At 36.6% G+C, this 23,055-nt stretch overlaps 1 protein-coding gene across 5 annotated transcripts in view; it reads left to right on the top strand.

Annotated features, from left to right (window-relative positions):
• CRPPA (CDP-L-ribitol pyrophosphorylase A) overlaps window positions 1-23,055 on the top strand; it is a 117,491-nt gene that overhangs the window by 5,462 nt on the left and 88,974 nt on the right. For all 5 annotated transcript variants that reach the window (XR_010470056.1, XR_010470057.1, XM_065051215.1 and 2 more), the window contains exons 2-3: window positions 2,292-2,571; window positions 19,366-19,515. Coding sequence is in view for 3 of the 5 variants with exons in the window: in XM_065051215.1 (XP_064907287.1) it covers window positions 2,292-2,571; window positions 19,366-19,515 (430 nt within the window). In the remaining 2 variants the exon portion in view is untranslated. The remainder of the gene's footprint in view (window positions 1-2,291; window positions 2,572-19,365; window positions 19,516-23,055) is intronic.

Below are 23,055 nucleotides of genomic sequence, written 5' to 3'. Positions count from 1 at the left end.
AAGCTCTTCTTGTATCTAATCAGTCTTTATACTCCTATATGAACAGGTTGCATCTCTGAATCCCAGCGCTAATTATAGAATATTAGTTCAGAATGAGTTTAAGGAGGACATACTCCAGTTTATAAATGTGTTTATCCAGACACAGGGTGGAGCTGTGACCGCATCCTGTCACTTTTCGGTACCACTGGAAGCCTTGAGCCATTCCACCTCTGCCCCATGCAGAGTTTTATCATAGCCTGGCCAGTACTTCTGTTCTCTTCCCTTCTTCTCAGAAGCTGTTGTGTACTACCCAGTTGGCTCATAATCTGTTTCATTTGCATCCAGAATGGAAAATGTCAGTGTTTTTACACAGTCACTGGTGGATGTGCAGACTATCCCCTGTTACTGGGAACTGTGCAAGGCGATAGCCTATCTGCAAATAGAAGTGCATAGTTCTTTTTTAGTGTGAAATAGCTCTTGAACTTTGCTTTTTAAGCCACAGACTCTCAATATTCAAAAGAACTGAGATGAATCTGATTAGTTTGTCCTAGTTCCGAGTTAAAGTCCTGCAGAGGTGCTAAGCCTGATGGCTAAACGTAAGACTATGCCAGGACTCATTGGAGAGATTTGAAAACCTTTCGTTAAATGTGTGGTGAGTGACAAGATGAAATGAAACTTGAAACCATATGACTTCAGATTTTACATTTGAACAACTTCAATACTTCAAAAATGCTGAGAATATGTTGGTTTGGCTCTCTTTTCTGCCTTTGTTAATAATAAAATGAACATAATATTTTTCTTTTGAAGAATTCTAATAGCACTTCAATTTATTTTAGTTTTAATAGTCATTTTAACATGCATTGAAATAATCTACCATGGAGTTGTATTAATTACAAAAACATGTAGAAGGTGGATGATGCTCTGTTTCACATTGTTCTAGTGGAGTGGTTTGTATGACAGATAACTTCCCTTTTGGAGTAAGGAATCCTAGCCGATGCCTTCTCATGTGTTACTGCAGAAACCAATAGCTTAAGTCTGTCTTTTTCTGAACTGTAAATTTCTTACTCTTAATTTTCCAACTGAAAGTATTTAGTGCCTTTGTGTTGTGTCTGCAAAATTAGTTTCAATAGCTTTACTAGTTTTAGTTGGAAGAATATACATACCATATTAGTTTCCCTTTGTATTTGGATCTATAGGCTACACAAGGAGTTTTATTATAGTAAATTGGTTTTGTAATCATTCCTCATCTGATGAGTTTATTGTATGTTATACTAAAAACCCTCCTGTCATCTGTGCAGACAGAGGAAGGAAATAAAATTATTAAAAATCCTTTTTAATGCACTCCACGTAGCATTTAGGACATAAGACACTGAAATAGCTGGATTTGAATTATAGCATTTCTGTTATTTTCAAGTACAGTATGTCACATGTGACTATAATGTGTATTCCTAGGCCCTTTGACACAAGTATGACCTCAGCTTGACTTCCGTTATGGCTGGTTTCAATCTTGTGAGTTGCGGGTCATTCTCCCCCCACACCACCCCTGTTGTAGAGCTAGGCTGATACCAACAGTACAAGCTTGGAGTTCTCTAAAAATATTCTTTTCATATTGCTGTAATTTTGCCTAGCATAGCTGTGTTACATTTTGCTAGCTTTCTAGAGCAGAAACCTTTGTGTGTTGTGTTTTTGTTTTTTTTCCAGACTACCTGTCTAATGTTTTCTGTCAATATTCAAGTATCACAATTTTGATTCATTAGCAATCTGTCAATTACTACTCATGCCTGTCTTGATGGTGATCTTTGTTTCAGAGTTTTTTGTGATCCTCTTATTCACTTGGATGCAGTGTACCTGCACAGTAGAACATGGAGTACTCCAGGTCTCAGGATTTACCAGTTTATTGGAGACTGAGTTTAGAGAAAGCCAAAAATAACAAAGTATAGCTGATGGATTTAGAAATTATGTTTGAAGCTAGGAATGAGACTGTTTTGAAGGCTTTTGGAAGGGTTATCAGAAGGTGCGCTTTTTTTTTTAACCTCTTCTCTCTGCAAACTGGTTGTTGGAAGCAAGTTTCTTCCTGGAATTCCAGTTACTTCAGTTGACGTCCATGTATTGGTAGAGATCCTCTAATGTAGCCCTCCCTTTAGGGGTGGAGTGCTTATACACACACAAAAATGGACTTTGAGTATTTTGAGATATGCTTTGTGTAGCCATCTTGAATTTCTTTTGATATGAATTTCTTTGTTTCATGGAGATCTGTACTTTTATTTAGTCATTCATGTCTACTTTCTCTGTTTTTGTACTATTTCTTCTAGGATAAGTTGGATATCTGACATTATTGTGGTGGTGTCTCCTGAAAAGATTGAAACAATGAAGTCTATCATTGAAAAATACGGACACAAAAGAGTTACGGTAGTAAAAGGTGGAGTAACTCGTCACCGGTCAATATTCAATGGACTGAAAGTATTTACAGAGAATGAATTTTCCAACCATCTGCTCCAGAAGCCAGAAGTAGTGATTATCCATGATGCTGTGAGGCCATTTGTTGAAGAAGATATTCTTTCAAAAGTGGTTATGGCTGCTAAAGAACATGGGGTATGTACTATATAGCAATGGAACTCTGCAGTGTTCTTTATATGATTGATAAATAAGGTTTTTTTTATAGCAATTGTATTATGCTAATTTGTAAGCAGAACAGATTGAGAATCCCTGTTAGGTGGAGAGGTCAGATGGGGGAGGGAGACATTTTTAAGTGTCACAGGCATTGTTTGCTGTGGGGAATAATTATCACCACAGAGTGTGTCAGTAACAGATTTAATTAACCAGCAATTTGTTAACTGAAAGCTAAATTACATAAAGGTAGTTTACCTATTTTTCCATACAGAATTCTAACCTAATACTAGAGTAGTTCAGTTAGTGATTATTAATAGTAGCCTAAGAGACCACTGCAGTGGTTGACTTGCAAACTTCATGTGTTTTCATCTCAAACTTTTATGCAAATCCTGAATAAATGGCAAGAGAGCTATCTGTATTAAGGGTAATTTTTTCTAGAATCTGTAAGCATAGCAAACTTCTGGGGAAAAAGGCGAAGTAAGAAGCCTCCAGCTATAGGTTAGAGATTCTCCTTGTTCATATCTCCGTTTGAGGACTGGGAATATTCCTAGAAACTAGACAGATTTCTGAGAAAGTGAGTGATATGTGAGGGGGAAGAGTTGGAAGAAGTATTATGGAAGTACAGTTATTAAGAGTTATTTATGGCATGCACTAGCAACAAGAGGAACTGGTGGAAAAAGTGGCTGACTAGGAGAGAGATGTAAGAAATCACCACTTATTCGCAGGCTTGTCTGTACAATTTGCCGTCTTTACCTTGTACTTCAGTTCTCCATTAATAAGACAGTAGAAAGCTTCTCTTCTTCAAGGAGATGATTTGAGGTAGAAGTCATTAGTGACAGCACATTTTTTGGGGTGTTAGAAAGCTAGGAAAATTACCACTGAATGTGTTTTTCAGGAATTGGGGTAAAAGATAAGCTAATTGACAAGTGATTTGCAACATTGACAGTGGAATAAAGAGTCCAAAGTATGAATTGTGGTATTTCCTTAGTGCTCCTCCACCTTTATTTTAAATCTCAATGTCGAAGGGGAACATACGACTTGTTAAAATATTTATTGTGAAAATTAAATGATGTAACGTCTCAGAAAATTAAGTTAAAAATCTAAATATATATTTGGCTTCTTTACTTGTAGGCCTGTACTTTTGTAGATTGGCTTAATGAGAAAGGACAATAAAATAGAAACTGTGCTCTCTTGTTTTCAGTGATACAGAACATAGTTTCCAGTAATTAACACTTACATTCCATTAGAATTTTAACGTTTTTGGCCTTTCTCATATAGCACAAAATAGCTTTCCAGAATTGATTCTCTGCCAAAGACTTTAAAATAGATCCCCTTTGTAAATCTGTTTAAGTGAGACTATTTGAGAGTAGTAGAAGAATGGGGTTAAATTGTACTGCTGTTGAGTTGAAATAAGAATAACTGTTTTCTGAATGTGTTTGTGCTTAGTTGTCTTTGCATGTTAAAGACAAATGAGGTATGATATACCTTAAGTTTAACATGTTCACTTTTTCTTGAAACTTGTGTAATTTTAATGTAACATGTTTTTCCGGGTTTTCTTTTTAATTTAGTGTAAGACATTTTCAGTAAAACAGTAGGGAATCAAGGTAGTCTCCATTGACCTTCTCAAGGCAGTGTACTTTAGTTCATCTGAACTACTGACTGATAAATACTTCCTTACCTAAATCACTGAAGTATCATTTGATCTCAGAAAGGTAATCTTATACATCTGTCATAGTCTTTTCCATTGTATAATACCTGTCTTCAATGTGTGTGGTATCTGTTGGCTTCATGTGCTGCCTTAGATGAACTGAATTCAGTGAGGCTGGGCCATCAGAGAAGTGGACTCCGAAAGCTGTTAGCTATTGACATTACCTGATGAAGTATTTGGATTAAGGGAACATGAGGAGAATGTCACTTTATGTAACAAATAGGAAAAGCTTCCTGCCAGATAGAGGTGGCTGTTTTCGCTTGACAAGTACAGAATTCTGAAGAACTGAATGACTGGAGAGCCAAGACCCTTTCTCAAGACTGACATGTGTGGTTTTGAATACCAGAAAAATAGATTGAGAGAAGCTATCATCTTTAGTTCTTCCTATAGTCAAATTCTTTGCATATCTAAAAGGGAGTAAATTCTTCAATCTTTCAGTAAAGAAAGTAATTACTTCCTTTTGCATTATGTAGAAAGGTACAAAACTTGGCAGAAACATCATATTAAATCCCTAGTGTAATAGGGATAATGCCATACTGTTGTTCATCTGCATACCATATAGATAGCATAATTATGAGAAGCTTTAATGTTCTTTAAAATGGCAATTGATCAAATAAGTGATTGCAACTCTATCTGCCAATTGTCAGACAAATAAACTGCTTTATTATACTTACTAATCAGTTTGTTATTTGCCTGTAGGAATCAAAATGCGCACCTTATCCAGAGCTAATAAATTATGCCTTAAATCTGCCAAACAATCCCTTGATTATGTGAAAATATTACTTTGTAACCAATTAACTTCCATGTATGTTTTTGGGGTAATGTTGTATTTAAAATTACATGTTTCTAGAAAAAAATTCTTTATTGCTTGTAAAAATTGGGAAAAGTGGAAGCTTCAGAAGGCAACAGTCCAGAGCCTCTAGCAATATCTCATTGCCAACATTATGTTTTAAAGAACATAACTAAAAAGAAAAATGCTTACAAGAAAAGCAATCAGGAAGGTGGGGGAGGGAACTTCTCAGTTCTGCTATTGAGAGTTTTTAAAAAAAGGTGCCTACAGTCAGAGACTCCTTTTCTGTAGTTAAACTATATTTGAAAGTATAGTTTATTTATTTGAAAAGACAGAATCAAAATGGCATTTATAAAAGCTGGTTTCTGAAAGTTTTCTAGCACCGTTACTTAATTGTCAGCATACATAGCAATACAGATGTAAGTGCTACTCAGTCTCAAGGACTCTTATTCCCATGAATCACAGAATGCTTGGGGTTGGAAGGGACCTCTGGAGATCATGTAGTCCAACCCACCTGCTGAAGCAGGTTCTTCCAGAGCAGATCACACAGGAATGTGTCCAGGTGGGTTTGAATGTCTCCAGAGAAGGAGACTCCACAACCTCTCTGGGCAGCCTGTTCCAGTGCTCTGTCACCCTCAAAGTAAATAATTTTTTCCTCACATTCAGACGGAACCTTCTATGCTTCAGTCTGTGCCTGTTGCCCCTCATCCCATCGCTGGGCATCACTGAAAGGAGTCTGGTCCCATCCTCTTGGCATCTGCCCTTGAGATGTTTATAAACATTGATGAGATCCCCTCTCAGCCTTCTCTTCTCCAGGCTGAACAGACCCAGCTCTCTCAGTCTCTCCTCGTAAGAAAGGTGCTCTAGGCCCCCTCATCATCTTCATAGCCTGAATCAGTCAATACCCATGCACAGCAAGAACTACATATTATGCTCAGTCTGTTCCTGATGTTGAGTTTACTCTCAGTGCTGCGGTTATCACTCTTACTGCGCACAGAAAACACACACCCATACACATGTTGTTCTTTCACCCAGTTAGCCAGCAAAATAAATGCTTTATGTATTATGATTGTTGAGTTGCATTAGAAAAATATAGTTGGTGGCAAACCAACTGAGGGCGAGGGAGGACTTGGGTGGATAAATAAGATGATCTAGTGTGTTACAACTGGATGGGGAAGGCCATGCTGGAGCAGTTCTGATTGCTCTGTCCATCCTTTGTTCTTTTTATCTTAGAAGCAATTACCTCTTTATGTTTTCTTATCTCCTCTGTTTTTGCTATATATGTAATATTTCACACATGATCTTGGTCCTCTTTGTTGCAGTTAAAAGCTCCTTTTAACCAACAGTAAAGGTTGCATCAGTAGCAGACCATTTTTATTCATATTTATACACTGGGTCATCTGAAGTCATCCTGTGGCTGTGTTCTTGGGGGTTCTGCTTTCATTGTATGCTTGATAGTTTGAGGGGCTCCCGTTGTCCTGTCAGACGCTTGTGCAAAAGCAGAATCAAGAACTGATGACATGTTACCATCTTGACATGATTTTTATTCCACTGATGGAATGAGTTCTGTAGTTTAGGAGACTCTGACTTATGTCAATGTAAAAATACGTGTTAATTAATTGTAGGGGTGTTGCATAACAATTTTAGACGAAAACAACAGACCTAAATTATTGTGAAGATCAGAGTCTGTTCAGTATAGTCCTGTAACTCTTCTGGATGTGTGAAGAAATCGAGTGTGGTTTTGCTGGTGCACAGAAAATAGTTATACAATGCATTATTCCTTTTTCAGCTCTGTAGTAATGGGTAGTTATAGGAAACATACTGATGTTTCCATAGCTCGTGGCGTTATTGGTCCCATAGAAAGTTATAACCTTCTCAACTAAGTTGCTAGATGTTTTCTGTGTCGAATGGAGTACTAATGTATTGTCAGCAAATGCTTGAAGTCTTTGTCCTAGCAAGATGTAGTCTTTGGTGGTGGGTGAGCACTGGTAAGGGGGGGACACAACTCTTGTGATTTCCCAGTCTCAATTTAAGTGATTTAGATGATTCATTGCATTCATAGACAGAAACTTAAATTATAATGTTCCTTTCTTCTTTGTGGTATTTGTGTGTTGTATGAACAGCCAGCTGTGCCTACTACAACTAGTATTTAATCCTTTTTAAAAGAGGTGACTTAACCCATATTTTTTAGCTTCTGGAAGTCTACACATAGAGTAATTTTTACCTTTTTTTTTCCCTTCTCTTTTTTTTTTTTCTTTTTACATAGGATGAGGTTATAATGGAAATAAGTTTTGAGCACAGCTTCTTATGCTTAAGTAGTTGCTGAGGTAATTTTTGTGTAATGTCTATAAAATGTACCTCCTTTAAATTTAGCGAAACTGCACATGACACTGCTGTTGATTTGAGTCTAATTAAAATCTTCATCTGTGAAAACAGTATGACTTTGGAAAATGAAACAGCCTTTAGCAAATTGTGTCTATTTATTCACTCTGATTTCTTCTTCCTGCAGTAGATCAAAGGAGTACAGAGTAGTTCTTAAAATAAGGGAAATCTCAGCTTGTCCAGCATGTGTGAGGGGCTGAATAAGGGCCTTGGATCATTGCCACTTCTACATGGCAAGATCTGCAAGAGATTCTTAGCCATATCTTGCTGGCTAAAGATTAGGCATGCACACCTCCCTGAGTTTTTGCCTTTTTCAGAAAATACTGCACTGAAAAGAAATCTGAGATTTCATCCAGAAATGCCCCCAGCTGCGTTTTGGCTGAGTTTGTGATCCGAGTGGTTGTGGCAAGGATGACACCAGCCCTGCAAGTTGGGTGAAGCTTCTGAAAGCCAGCCTGGCCTGTTTCATGTGCTGTAATAGTTTGCTGGACTGGTTCTGTGCTTATCGTTCTGCTTCCAAGAAGATAAGTGGGTTGTGGTACAGACAGAACTAAAACTGCCTTGAGCAGCATTGGAACATGTAGAAGAGAATTCATGAGGTATCGAATTCATACATACATGTATTCAAGTCACTACTTGAGCCTAACTGGCATACTAAGGTATAATGATCCATTTTACAAGGCCCTTGATAAGAGAAAGGGTCTTAAATTGAAACTTGTATAAAGAGGTCATTTGAAATTTTGAATTTAATGGGCTGTATGAGAAAGAAGCTTGGGTGCAAGGTTTCCTGCAAGAAGAGGACACAAGCAGTTCAGAGAGAAGCAGAAGAGCAAATTCAGAAGGGAAAGACATTTGATAAGCAGGCACAGAGTTGCTGCGGGAACTGTGTGACCACAAATGGTAGCGCCCGTGGTTTTGGTTGCTCAGGACTGTGTGTGTGGGAAAGAGTTATTAATTAAACATTGCAGTTTTGCATTTGGTTGATCAAATTGTGCAAGAGTCCTCCTACAACACCTCAAGATTTTTTTTTTTTCTGTCTTCATAATATGATGCAAACCATGTGCTCAGTGATGTACAGTAGATCAGTAGCTGTCACATGATGGGATTGCTGGTTTTGTAATGATGTAGACTTTCTGGAGGGAAAACATAATTTCTTAACTGTAAGTGTAACTCTTATGGCTGTAGCTTCAAGATTTCTTCTCCGCTGAGTGCAAATGTTAACTCTTTATATTGACTCACTGTAACATGCAAAATTCTTTGTGGCACAGTGCACTCTAACTGACAGCTTGTTGCAATCTAAATCAGTAATTAGGGTCTGAAAGACGGCTTGCTGACTGTAAGATGTGTTTCGTTACTTGTTAATGCAAGATAATATTATGCAGAGTAAAATAAATATTATTTTTAATTTTAGAGGGAAAAATTATTGGGTTTGTGATTAATTTTTATAGAAAATATTGTGTATAGTTTTTGCTATCTAGGTTTTCAGTACAGCACAAGTTAAAAAAGGAAGTGCTGGTAGCTCACCTTATTGTCATGTTGAATGAATGCCAAAATTTAAAGTTGTAAGTAAACTTTAAAATAGTTCTAAAAGTATTGAGAACTATTGGTAGCATAATAGCCACATGTTTTCCTTTGGAATGTATAAATTGCTTAGATTGAATTTTACATGTTATGGAGTCCATCATAGTTGTGTATAGTATACAACTTATACAAGTATTGCTGACAACTGAAAAGATTAAATACATCGTAAGAAAGTCTTGAAGTGCTATACCAGCATGTGCTCCTCTTTAGGTGGAGGATGCTATGTGTGGTCTGAATCATGTACTTGGTATGGATCTTTGGTAGCAGTATGTAAACTTTATACAAACTTTGAAGTACTTTAAGAAATCCATCAAGAAGAGAAGAAAACCTTAATGAATGAGAACATGTTGTTAAATGTTACCAATTATCACTGTGACAAAAATAAGCTGAATATGTTGACTGAGGTAATAAGACTTTATTTTGCTAATGATATGACAAAATGTATTTTATTGAATATCCAGTACTATTGTATTTATGGAAAGCATAAACTTCTGTGACCATTCTTGAATTTCTCACATGGAATGCACAAATAAGGAATGCACTAGAAAAATGCTATATAACTTGTATGACACCATTACAAATGTATTTATTGTTTTAATCCTGCTAACTTTTGTGATTTTATTCCTTATTGTATTAAAAATAGTTCATCTGATACATGGCAGTATTAATACTATAGCAGCATAAATGACATATTCCTAAGACGTATTTTTAATCTGCTTTTTTAAAAAAGCCCCAATTTTAATATGAAACGTTCACATAAATTAATTGTATCCTAGTTTGTAGTACCGCTCTCTGCTTTTTTAAGTGCATGTATATGTTCTCAGTTTTGTTTCTTTTCCACTTTCAGTATGTTACTGAGCTTGTTTTCAGTGCTGTATGTTGAAAGACCACAGCCTGTGATATGCCTAGTTCTGCTTTCATCCTCCACCTCGTATATATGTTTTCAGTTGCATATTCTTATTGTCCTGTCTTTTTGAGGGGAAACTTTTTGATTTTTCTTTGAGAAATCTTACTATTACTATATAATAACATTTAGAATTTTGCATGCTGTCAGTAAGATCAATGCACTATTTACTGACACTCTGGAGGTAAATGCTTTAAATACAAAAGAATTGAAATTATGTAAAGTAAAAAAGAACACGTGCAGTCTTAATTTTTGAGCACCAGTTCCTGTTATCAGTAATCTTCTTTAGTTTGCTATAGCTAATTGGAGCTCTAACATGTCTCGATGTACACGTACTATCCCCAGTTACTCAGATAGTATGTTCTGATAAAGGTGACCTCATTAGAAGAAATGTTTTCTTTTTCTTAAACAGTGTCATAAATATACATTACATTTGTTTAAGGCATAGCGTGTCTTTGAAGTCAGTTCAATGTACAACATAGTGTCAGCTCATTAACATTGGATCAAAGCATATATTAAATTTCTGATTAAACATCCCCTCTTTTGCAGCTAGGAATAAACACAATTATAACTTCTTCCTTCCTGGTGTTGGTTTAAGATTAACATGTGCCCAATTTTAGTGGGTTCGACTTGCTCCTAGCCAGCTGGGTAAACAGACTTTAAGGAAATTAGGTGAAGTTCAGCATACAAGCCTTTTTTCTTAGTGTTTAAAACTCCTTACATCTGTTCTAATTAACCTTCTTTTTGTCTGGATGAAGCCTAGGTTTAAAATCTGTGTTACGCCAGGCTCGTTTAACATTCAACAAGTGCTGTCCTTAGGCAATTAAAAGCTGCCAGTATGAATATGTCAAGAAAGCTGGAATTGGACTGGTTGGTGATACTGCCTACATAGGAGAAATTTAGGTGGGTGCCTCTCTAATGAGAATCAAAGGTGGTGTGCCCATAATGACTATGAATTTTAATTTTTTTTTCCCCAACAAAAATAAAAATAAGGTAATTTAAGAATTATTATTTTTTTTTTTTTTAAGGAAAATACCTAGCATGAAGCAGGGAACCTTTTTTTCTTCACCCTTAATCTCCAATGGATACACAGCCCAGGTTGCGGATTGTATTTGTTTATTGGTAGAGGAAATAGGTAGGAGGAATCCTGTCCTCACCACAGCACTGCCACACAGAGGGTGTCTGTGCTGCATGGTAGAGTCTGGGTGTGAGTGTGGGTGAAAGTGTGATGTGCTCTGGACTCCGATTTGTGTTACTGCATGGTAATGAGAGTACTGAGTCATCCTGCTTGTCCTGTAGTCCTGACTGTGTGCCATCTCTGCTCCTTAGAGAAGCGTGCAGCTGAGGTGTTGATTTGGGGGGTCTTTTGGACATGATGTTAACAGGAGTTATGGGGACAGGTGATGACAGAGTTGAGTTGAACCCATGCGTCCAGACTGCTGCCTTGCCTTGCTGCACAGCGAGGAGGTGGGTTTGGGCTGCAGAATGAGGTTAGGAACACCGTGGACTATGTGCAGGCTTGAATCAGTTCAGTTTGGAAGTCTGGCTAGTTTGGGCTTGGATATGTCTTCGCACCTAAGTTCAGAAAACTTTGCACTTTTAGCCAAATTGTAGTTATCAGCTGTACTTCTGTACAGGAGTGGTAGCTTGTAGTTTGTGTCTTTACTTTGTCTATGCCCAGATCTTTTGCATCCAAATAGAATTGTTTTGCCAGGATTTCTGTAGGTTGGAGGAGGAAACACTTCAAGTCTTCCATCTCTGCAGCAGAATCATACAACTTCTAATAGATTACAACTTTTGATTATAGAGAAGATAAAATGTAGCCCTAGACAACAGCTGGATACAAAATGCAGAAAAGGAAAAAAGAAATATATATATAAAAAGATATGATATTTCAATGTGATACCTTGACTGTGCATAGGAAAAAATTCTCTCGTTGCTTGATTTTACAAAGATAGTTACATGACTTTGTTTTATTAGATATTCTCCCCTTCAGATTTACAATATGAAAGATTTGACAAGAATGTCCTCTTAAATACATGAAGTATTTTAATCTTATAATTAAGTTTTTAAATTTTGCTTTGAAGCTTGTTTGATAAATTTGAAATAAGAAATCTTTCAGGAGAGACAGTTCCTTCTAACTTAAATGGTAATTACTGAGGGTGGCTGAAGCATGTTGATTACTATAGATGCAATTAGCTTGAGTGCAGATGTCTGAATAGAAATACATGTTTCTACCTGTTTCATGCACCACAGATCCTGTGTTTATTTCTGTATTTTTTCACACTGTAGATGGCTGTGAATGCCCTTCATGGCAAGTAGTTTGATCTGTGTAAAAAGAATACTTTCCCTGTAGTAACATGTGGAAACAGTTTGATGGAATAAAATGAGAAGATATTAATTATAGTTATTCTGAGCTTCTTTTGCTGGTTCATAGCCAGACCTAACTTAGACCGAAATCCTTAGGAGATTATAGTGTTTCATAACATATGAATAATAACCTAATAGAAAACATTCCGGGACATATTTGTAAACTGTTAGATACCTAGCTTATCTAAATTAACATCGATTGTTATTGTTATGTAGTTGAACAGTATCCTAAAGCAATCCTTGTCTTCATGAAAAAGCAAGATAAAATTGTTTGTATATTTACCAAATTCACCTCTACAAAATTGACTTTAATGGAATTCCAAAACATATTTGTCCTACTAAGTGTGATTAGCCCCACAATCTCCAGCATACAGTTTCAAAGAAGTCAGCTGCTTTGAAGGGATGAAAGTGTATTTCTAATATACTTCTATTTCCAGTGTATATATGTAAGACAAGTTTATTTTTTCTAAGACAGGGTGACTAAATTATTTGGGAGTCTTGGTTCAGTACTATTTTGCTTCTTAGAGTTCAAAACGACTCTGATTAAAGAATAAAAATTAATGAATACAAATATTGAGAAAATATGAAAATACATGAGAATAGGCAAAGGCTTTTAAAGATAGCACTTGTAAGTTATGTTTGCATGTGTTTAGTATCAGGCTTGCTCCTAAGTAATTTTAAAACATTGAGTCTAATGCAATTAGGATGACTGAAATATAAAATGTGCTTTTACTTAACGCTACTAGATGCCTGAGAAGATAGAAGGCATAGGGAAAATGAATTTCAGGAGAAACAGAGGCTCTAAAGGGAGAAGAAAGGTATTGCTGGTGTAATAATGAAGTAGAAGGGAGTCATGCCAGAGGGATGGGAGAGTCTGCTCATTTAGGACTAGACTGTAGAGTTTTAGGCTGTGATTCCTACTCGAAGTTCAGGGTTGCAAGTTGGCTATGTAAGTGAACATTGTGGTTCCGCATTAGTACTTGGGGCCTGCTGGGGACAGGGGCATGACAGACATAGAATACTTTTTTCTTTTTTTTCCTTCAGTATGCTGGCCTGGAGGATCTGTGGTTGTCTGAGGTTCTTACCACACTGTTGTAAAACAAAAGGAATTGTAGTTGTGGAATTTTTTGTAAGGATTTTGTGCCATTGCTTTTTTTAATTCTCTTTCTAGTCCATATCATTCAACTTGTTGAGCTTTGCAGCTATCTATCTTTGTTCTGTTTCAACTCTGGCTGCCAAAAATGGCTAGATCAGAGATGTGGGTGTGTTGGTTTTTTGAAGCTTCTGGCTCTTTGGTAACCTGTTCTTGGTAAGTTGTATTTTAGATGCGGAGTGTTAGGGCCATTTTTAGCGCAGATAATTTCTTGCTTGTGATAGGAGCTCCATCTCCCCCTGCCCCCAGTCCTTTCTGAAATTTTAATGGGTTCTGTGTGGGGTTTTTTTTTGTGTGTTTGTTTGTTTTAATAAGACAAGGATTTTATGAACTTCCAGTAAAATAAGCTGTACTGCATTATGTTAGCCAGGTTACTATATAGTGTGTAGGCTTCTGTGGCCTAAACATTCATACTTCATTTTGTAATAAAAGGTGTCATCAATACTGCTTGAACTAACTGACTGTGTTGTCTGATCTTAGACCACACCCTGGTTATGTGTTCACTCAATACATGCATCTAAACAATTTCTTGTCAGAATAAACGTATGATACAGTGTTACTGTTTAGTGGAAAGGTGGATAAGTACATCTTGAATCTTTTGTAAAGGCTTATGATAACCTGTTAAACTGACCTGCATGGTGGACTTCATTCTCTACCTTTTTTTCAGTTGCCATTGAATCTTTAAATCTTGAATATATGCTCTGATCTATGCAGTTGTGCAAAGAAAACCTGAATACAAAACTGAGAACCTGTTAGTAAACATTTTTTATTTGTGCTGTTTAAAATGTGTTATAAAAGAAACCTGTTGTTTCCGAAAGCATCGAGAGACTCGTTCAGTTTTCAGCGGATGGATGGATGCGCTTGCTTCTGAGTGATACCAGTCTGTCACTTCCATTAAAATGGTTGGAATTCTGCGTTCTCAGGACATTTTAGGATTGTTTGAAGAAAATGATAGATTAAAAGAATGGGTTTTGTTCCAATATTTTGTCTGCAAAACCAAAACTAACCAGTTAGCAGTGTTTGTTTCAATGTCTGGTATGCTATGAAAGCATAAGAGCTGGCCCACAGATCTTTTGATACTGTAACTAATTTATTTAACAAAGAATGAAAAAACAGGAGAAAGAAGTGTATGTATTTCCTGGACGTTGCAGGTTCACTGAAGCTAATGCTTGACTGTCTATGAAGTGGAGTGGCTTGACAGCTGTAAAGTCGACATTTGAAGGAATTCAGTGTAACTATCTATTATCTGTCCACTTCACATTCAGGAAGGGTGTATGATGCATTTTGTGTATGGTTTTGAAAGCAAATCTACTCGAGATCTGGCTCAAAATGATTAGAAATTGGAAGATGTGTACTCTGGGTAGGGAAATGTCAGTATAAGATTCAGACACTTGGTTTAGGCTCACAGGATTTGGATTTTGTGTGGGCTAATTCCAAGCGTAAGAAAGATCTGTAAAACTATAGTGACATTAACAAGTGCATAAACTTTGAAAGAGGACAGATTTCCTTTGTTTTATTAATTTTTTAAATTTGTGTCTGAACCTCTTGCCTGAGAGCTAGGCCAAAAACCTGTACATTCCTGACATAAATAGCAAGTCAAAGCTTCCCTAATTAGAACAAATAAAATTCAAATACTTGAGACTCAGTATACATTCTCTATACTAGTATGGAAATAGGTCTTTGTTACTGATTTATAACCAGAAAAACAACAAGAAAATTCCTTGCAAAGGATAAAATATTTTGTGTTGTAACTGAATAGATGCAGACTAGCTGGATGATTGTGTTCCTCACTTAGACTCCAGAGTTGCCAGGGACAAAATCCCCTTTAGATACAGTACTACCTTATTGTATTATTTGCCATATTGTGCCCTAATGTTTAAGTTTCTGAACTAAAAAATGTAGTCTGTAGCATTGCCTTAAGCACCTAAATTCCCTGTTCAGTTCGTTGCAAGACTGTTAGGAGTGGAGTTCAGAAAAGCCTTTGTGCTGAGTTGGGTAGATGCTTGCGCTAACCAGAAGGAAACATCACAGAACAAACCATACGTCTTAAACTGTGCTGCTCTTTTGCCTGTATACGAGAACAAATTTCACAGCTCAGTTCTGTTCTTACATGCTGAATATTATTTTTACACTATGAAGGAAGATACTAGTGAGCTGATTTTGGACACAGAAGCACACGTGGTGTTGTCCATGTAAGCTGGCTTGGGTTTGGCAGCTCTGTTGGCATATGCCAGCTAGAGAATGCACCTGAAGTACGGGGTGTTCCAAAAAGAGGGATGCAATTTCAAAGCAAAAGGGCTTTGAAATTGCGTTCATCTTTTTGAGACACCCTTATGCTGCAGATGCAAGGTTCCTGTGTAAGGGACTCAGCTTTCTTGTCCTATATGAAAACAATGGAGGGCATACACATGCTAGTATTTTCCTTTGACTGATCCCAGTTTCACCCAGTCTGAACATCACCTTAGGAACTGATGTAGTTCTTGTGTGATTGAGGTGGTAAACTCAGCCCTATGTTGTGTCGTATTATCTGATTGAGGGAGCCTGTGCATGTGTACCGGGACAGAGAAGCGTCCTGCAAAAAGGTGCGCTGGTACTGAGCAAAACAACCAACCAGTTTCTATATCTTCTCTCAGGACATTAAGGTTTCAACTCAGTTCTGAACCTTAGCAAGTATGCTGTAGCTCAGGAATGTCAAACTCATTTTTTGCTGGGGGCCACATCAGCCTCGCAGTTGCCTTTGAAGGGCTGAATGTAATTTTAGGACTGTATAAATGTAACTACCCCTACATTTACACAATCCTAAAATTATTTGGCCCCTTGAAGGCAACTGTGAGGCTTGTGTGGCCCCCAGCAAAAATGAGTTTGACAGCCCTGCTCTTGCTCATGGATTCGTGGCTTTTGGACCCCCATCTGTTCATCATATGAAAGTTTTCTGTGCAGTAGAAACTTCCTGGCTTTAGGAATTGGACTGAGTTGTCCTTTTGTTGGAATCCAATGACTGCTAGTTGTCATGTGACTATATTCATAGTTAGAATTTCCCTCACATAGTCAGAAGTCAGCCATAATTCTTATTATTTGTATTAAACTTCACTTTTTTAGTCAGTGTCAGCTATAGTTTGAGTGGATTTGCTGCAGAAGACCTCTCATTGTGCCCAACTTGCTATTTCTCATTGAAATGGACAGATGGCAGGTGAAAAACTCCCAGCCTGCTGCACTGGACTCAATTCTGGGATAATGTAAAGCAATGCTGTAGTTGTTTGAAAAAAGCTGTTTGTTAGGTTTTAGGTGCCATGAAGCTTCCAATTACTTGAGACATTAACTGTCAGTTTTAAAACATGATATGTTAGGATTTATTAGAAATTATGCCTTCCTGAATCTTCTGGAAGAGCTAGGCCTCAGCAGAGCAGGAGATGTGGTTCAGTATTGTCACAAAGATACAGATACAGACATTCATGATTTTTTATTGTGCAATAAACCAGATGTCAAGAAAACAATGTGTTTCAGAGCTCTTTTAAGAATATAATTTTAAGTACTTCAATTTTATTTAGAATTGCAGTTTGGTTTTTTGTTCCTCAGAGTGCGTGTTTCACTTGTGAGATTTGGTTATGCAAGTCACATTGTATTCTCTTGGCCTGTTTTTTGCTTAAAATGTGACATGACATGATTGTTAAAAACCGTAATAAAATATTGGATCAGCCTAAGAAAGCGTCTTTTGCTAACTTGTTTTCTGGAATGGTAACTGTTTCAGGGAAAAAACAAAAAAAGACTTAACTAATTACAGAAAAGCTGTGGCTAGCATGCTGCTCTGTCTTTTTTTCCCATGACCTTCTCGTTTTATATTTTTTTTTTTAATGTGTGTGTGTGACCAATTAAAATATGACAGCAGAGCAAAATAACATAGTCCAAATGCCCAGCAGCTGGGGTATAGAGGTAATAATCCATGTCCTGGATCATCAGAACTAGAGTGGGGACAAGTTGCAGATTATGTAGTCTCTCGACTTCTGCTTGTGCACAGTTGTTTCTCCAAGTATGTCTATTAAATTTACTCCTCATTTAATATACTGACCTATTACTAAAATTACAGTGGTATTTAATTTTGTCAGTTTTTCTTTTCTGTGACAAGAGTAACATTGATCCTGCCTAGAACAGAGACTTGGACTAGGTGACCTCTCAAGATCCTTTACAGACGGTTCTGTGATTTCATAGTTCTTGCTCATCTTTCTGTACCATGTTTTGCCTTTGGATGATAATGTTTTGCTCCATATAGTGTTTTATAGAGATATCTCTTCCCATATATTAGAAAGAAAAAGTGCTTTTTGGATGTTGAGAAAGTGGTTCAGATATTTCTCTGTCATATGAATCTTTTGAACATTTTCTCTCTCTTCTCCCTGCCCCAGTAGTTCATCCATATCAGTCCTCTTTGGGCATAAGAAATTGGTTCACATCTCTGTCCTCATTCTGTAAAAGAATGAACTAAGAAGCTGTATTTTAGAGCTCATAAAGTGCTCAAAAGGCTCACTGCATTCCTCTTTGTTTTATTGTTCAGTAGTGTGAAAGGGGGAGGGAAGACAACTAATTCTTGCTGTTCCAAGAGGAAAAAAAAACTTTGGGCTCTCTTTTAGTGTGCCATTCTGTCACCCTATGCTTATCTGAGGTTAGAAATCCTGTGAGAATAGACAAGACTCACATATATGAAGGCAGGATTTGCCAACAGAAGGTAGATGATAATCAACAATAACAGTGCTTTTATTTTACATGATAAGGGACCTGTTTTCTGTGTCAACCTTCATTGGACTTCCAATGATGATCTGTGGCTGCAGTGAAAAATGTCAAAATCCACTATTGGGAGTGTTTTATTAGGTATACTGATTTAAGATGTTGGATAATTCCAAATGTTTTGGAACAGCATCAATTATTATTTTTTATTATTCTTAAAAATAGATAATAAACAGTATAGGGTAAGGATGCTATTCTCAGTGGTTGGCATTGTTAAAAGGCATGCTTTTTGCCCTGTGATAAGCAATGTTCTTCCATTGCATCCTCTTCTTCGTTATTGTATGGACAACTTTTGTCCCAATTGCCTTTAGCTTCATCTAAAGTTAATGTGAACAACTGATAAGTGACTGATGAAGTGTGGGTAGCTTTCTGGTGTCAAAATGACTAAAATGATTCGGTTTCAGAGATGCCATAGATATTTATTATTATATATTGATGAAAAGATCGAAGATATATGTTTCATTGATTTCAAATCTAAGCAAAACCAAAACTGAAATATAAGCATTTAAACAGCTATTCTGGGGCATGGTGCTGCTAGATATTGAATGATTTCTGATGTATAAACTGTATTCCCAGTTATTTCACTGGTAAGTGTGGGTGCTCAGTATTTCACAGGGTGAATTCAACACAGAGGAACAAGCTCAGTTTTCTGAAACTTTTTGCTTATTTGTGAGCTGTTTAGCCAAATTGAAATCTATTAAAGCAATGGGTGTTGTGGGTTGTCAATACTTCTCAGGTATGTCTCCTGCTATTTGATATCTGAATGGGCCTAGAACTGCCCTCACAGAAACAATCTACTATGTATGTAGAAGAAAGTCTGAAAAACAAAGGTTTCAGCTTTGTACGTGTATTTGTAGTAGATGTTTATGAAGGACTTCAGATTTATTTTTTTGGAAATTGGCCTGCAGCGTGTACTTATGCAGTCTTCTGTTGCTATGTTCATGTCAAAAGTTTTATACAGACTAAGTAGTATGACTTGTGCATTATGAGATGTATAAAAGATAAATAGGTAGAAAATGTATTTTAAAGCTCTTACTTTTATTTGACTGCAGCTCTCTGATATACGTTAATATTAATAACATTTAGGCCTCTCTTTGTGTTTTGTTCTGCAGGCAGCAGGAGCAATTCGTCCTCTAGTTTCTACGGTTATTGCCTCTGCTGCAGATGGCTGTTTAGACCACTCGTTGGAACGTGCCAAGTACAGAGCGAGTGAAATGCCTCAGGCTTTCTTGTTTGATATAATCTATGAAGCATACCAACAGGTAAGACTCTGTGACTTTCTAAGACTTCCATTTACTTTAGTTAAAAAAAAGAAAAACAAAACTTTATTGCTCTTCTTTCAAAAACAGAGACTCAGCATCTATTTCAGATAGCATGCAACTGTATGTGTATTACTTCTCTGTAGTCCTTTGACGAAAATGCTTTATCATTCTAACCTGTTCAAGTTTTTCAGGAACTGCCACATGTAAGAGGGGACGAGGGGTCTAAACTATTGGAAAGACAGATTTGCTTTAATTTGTATTGCCCATTAAATAGATTACTTAAATGAGCAGTTACATATGTTTAAAGTTACATATGTATTAAGTATGTATTGTTGACAGAGAGTATCAAAGAGTTTTGCATAAACAGTGTAATAATGACATATAATAATATGATGGGATATAGGCTGTTCTAAAATACTGGGATAACATTAAATTGATACATGTAGGTAAATAAGTGTATAATTTGTTTCATGTTGCATGTGTACTATACGTACTTTGATTAGTGGCTAAAAATAATATTTCATTAGTATCTTTTGTAATTCTCCATTTTTTTCTTAATATATTGCTTTAACATCATCTTTGTTTAAGAAAATAAAAATTGTGGGTTGTGTGTTAAACCATGACTCTTTTGCCTTTATCCCTCTTGGAGACTGCTCTTTTCTTGCCCCAGCCTGCATTCACAGTTTACTGGAAACACTCCAGGCTTTCATCTCAGCATTCTACTTCCTTTTCGTTCATCACCTTGTGGAAATTGCCTGTCCTCCAGGTATCTTCTCGACTGACTGGAAGTAGTGCGTTTCTTCATTTGTCACTTGGAAGGAATTATTTTTCACTCCAGTAATGCTGACAGTCTCACTTCCATCAGTCTTTCATTTCTAAACAAGCCCAAATTACTGATATCCACCTTCAGAGAGTGCGTAGCCTAGAAGTCACCAACAACAGAACAAATGTGTGGACATGCAATGAAGAAGAAACAGTTGCTTAATTGTTCAGTAATTGTTTTACTTAAAAATGTTGGCACAAATTCCTTGTTCTGCTCTTTATGCTTTTTAGTTGAAGCTGTTTGTAGATGCTGAAAATGAAGGGCTGTCCAAGATGAAGAGTTACTCAAGGGATTGGACTAGCTCCAACTTTCTTACTTCTGACAAGAAGCAGGAGGATGTTCTTGGTGTGTATGATAACACACAGTTGATACTTTTAAGTGAGACTCTTGCTTGAATGTAGTGGGTATACATGTGCATAGAACACATCTCAAGAGACAACAGCTACTGTTGATTATACAGCTGTTTCTTTCTTGCTGATGTGTCTCTTTGGCAAAGTGCATGTTTATATGTTTTTTCTCAAAAAGAAACACCAAAACAAACCCCAAACTCCTACTCTGTTTGCTGTTCGTTTGCAGATACAGTAGAACTGGCAAATACATAAAAAAGCTTTTGCTCTAAATGCCTTGCTCAAAAGGCAACTATATTTTCAGTCCCTGTGCTCCTCTGAATAGTGTTCTCTTCTCGCATATGCATTCCATCAGTCGTTTTTTTTTATGTCCCTGCTCTTTCAAGAGCAAGCCACCGAAGTTGTTAGCAGGCAACTGAGGCTATGGTTCCTAGTTCCCAGTTCCCTTTACATTGGCTAAATTCTGGTCATGTAAATGCTCTGTGCCTTGGAGCTCTGCGAAGGATAACACTTTGCTAAACCTCTCAACTCGTATTGTTTGCTAATTATTTATGTTTCAATGGTGCCTAGCTGTCCAAGTCAAGGATTAAGACCCTATTGTTCTGGGAAGTGTACAAACAAATACAAAAGAGATAGATAATTGCTGTCCTGAAAAACTTAGTCAAGCTACTGTAGGACAGATTTTTGTAGGAATGGATGCAATTTGTGATGATCTCTAAATATTAATATATTTTAGTTATTAGTTAGTTCCTACAACAACCTGGTAAAGTAGATAAGTATCATTCTACAGATGAACAAAAATTAAAGAAAAATAATTTTGTTACTCATGTTGCGAGTCATTCACAAGTCTGGGAATGGAATTCATTTTGGCTGACTCAGCATGGGATCACGATCCCATTCCTGTGTATTTTATACAGTTGTGACCTTTATGCAACAACAGTGTGGGGAAGGAAACAACAGTCAAACATGCATTCCTTAGAAAGAAACTGTCCATTTGAATTATTGCTTCAAATAACATAGGCCTTTCAGTTATATTGTGGGTAATGTGGAATACTGCTTTTAAAGTTTGTCTCTATTTAAATGCATCATTGGTAGATTTAGAGAGTGTACTTCCAGATGTGTTCTTTTTCACAAATCTGAGATCTCTGAGTATCTTAACCACTAGGTTGCAACATTCATTCAAAGGTCAGTTCCCTGATCCTTGCAGGTTTGCCATCTGTAGTCTTTTTTGCTCCTCTTGTCTGGTACCAATCTGGACAGAGCAGACTAGTGCTTCTCCTTTTATTGCTGTTTTGAATGTGTTTAGAACTAGAAAGGAATAAGCTAGTAACACTATTAAAGTAGGTAAAAATACTCCTGTATGATCTTTATCAAATTAGGAGTCGTTCCCTTAGAAAACTTTTTCCAATTCTGGCTTGATTAAAAAAATGATAGTCATAATTTGGGGAAAAAAAAAAAAAAAAAATGCCTTGTACATAAAATGAGTTGAAGGAGAAATAACAAATGCCAAAGATGGTTTACAATATGATCTTAAAATGTATGTATGCTACAGTGAATTTCCTTTATGTGTGGTGCCAAAAATCCAGCACAGATTTTGAGGACATTCAGCCAGGTTGCTTGCATGCATTTGGTTGTGAGGCATCTCATTTTGGTGTTCTGGATCTCAATTTAGTTTTCATTGTTACCTCTTCTCTGCTGCCTAGAACATACATATTCTAAACAGATTTTTTTTGTTCAGATACATGTTGCTTTCTGATTTAACTGTGATGATGTCAAGATTTCTGACATCATAAGTGTTAACTTCTCAGCTCTAAAGTCGCGCTGTTGAAACCTTGTACATTTTGTTGCTCAAAAATTGCATGAACTCCATTTTTTTGTAATGACTTTGAGAACTCATTGAAACAAACATTCTTCATCACTTGTATATCTGATATTGAAGCCCACTTTAATAGCACTTTTCAGAGGTTAAAGCCCATTACTTTTATTTGTTTAATGTGATTTTTCTGGCTTTGGGTTTCCTTATTACAACCACTTTGTCAAAGAAACAAAAAAGGTGGTCTGGAAGTGACATCAAATTAGAGTCTGTATGGTCAGTTACCCAGCAATGGGCTTAAGTATTCCATCCATTACCTCTGAAGTACGCTATGAAATAATTTCCATTGTGTTTCTAATTTTTGCTTGTGTTATGTGAGAAAATTAAGTTCTGCAAGAAGATAGGAGTTATATTGTTTTTAAAAGGATTCATTGTTACCACTAGTCACTTCTCCTTTTGCAAGATGTATTAACTTTAAATCTTTGTTTTTTTGCAACAGTCCTCCTCTCACAATTCAATGTTTCTTGATTCTTACGGGTAAATTAGTTCATCTTTCT

The sequence above is a fragment of the Columba livia genome, chromosome 2 (assembly GCF_036013475.1).
Source record: "Columba livia isolate bColLiv1 breed racing homer chromosome 2, bColLiv1.pat.W.v2, whole genome shotgun sequence".
Classification (NCBI taxonomy): Eukaryota; Metazoa; Chordata; class Aves; order Columbiformes; family Columbidae; genus Columba; species Columba livia.
Note: the sequence above shows the minus strand (reverse complement) of the source record. Positions and strands in the feature narration are given on the sequence as shown.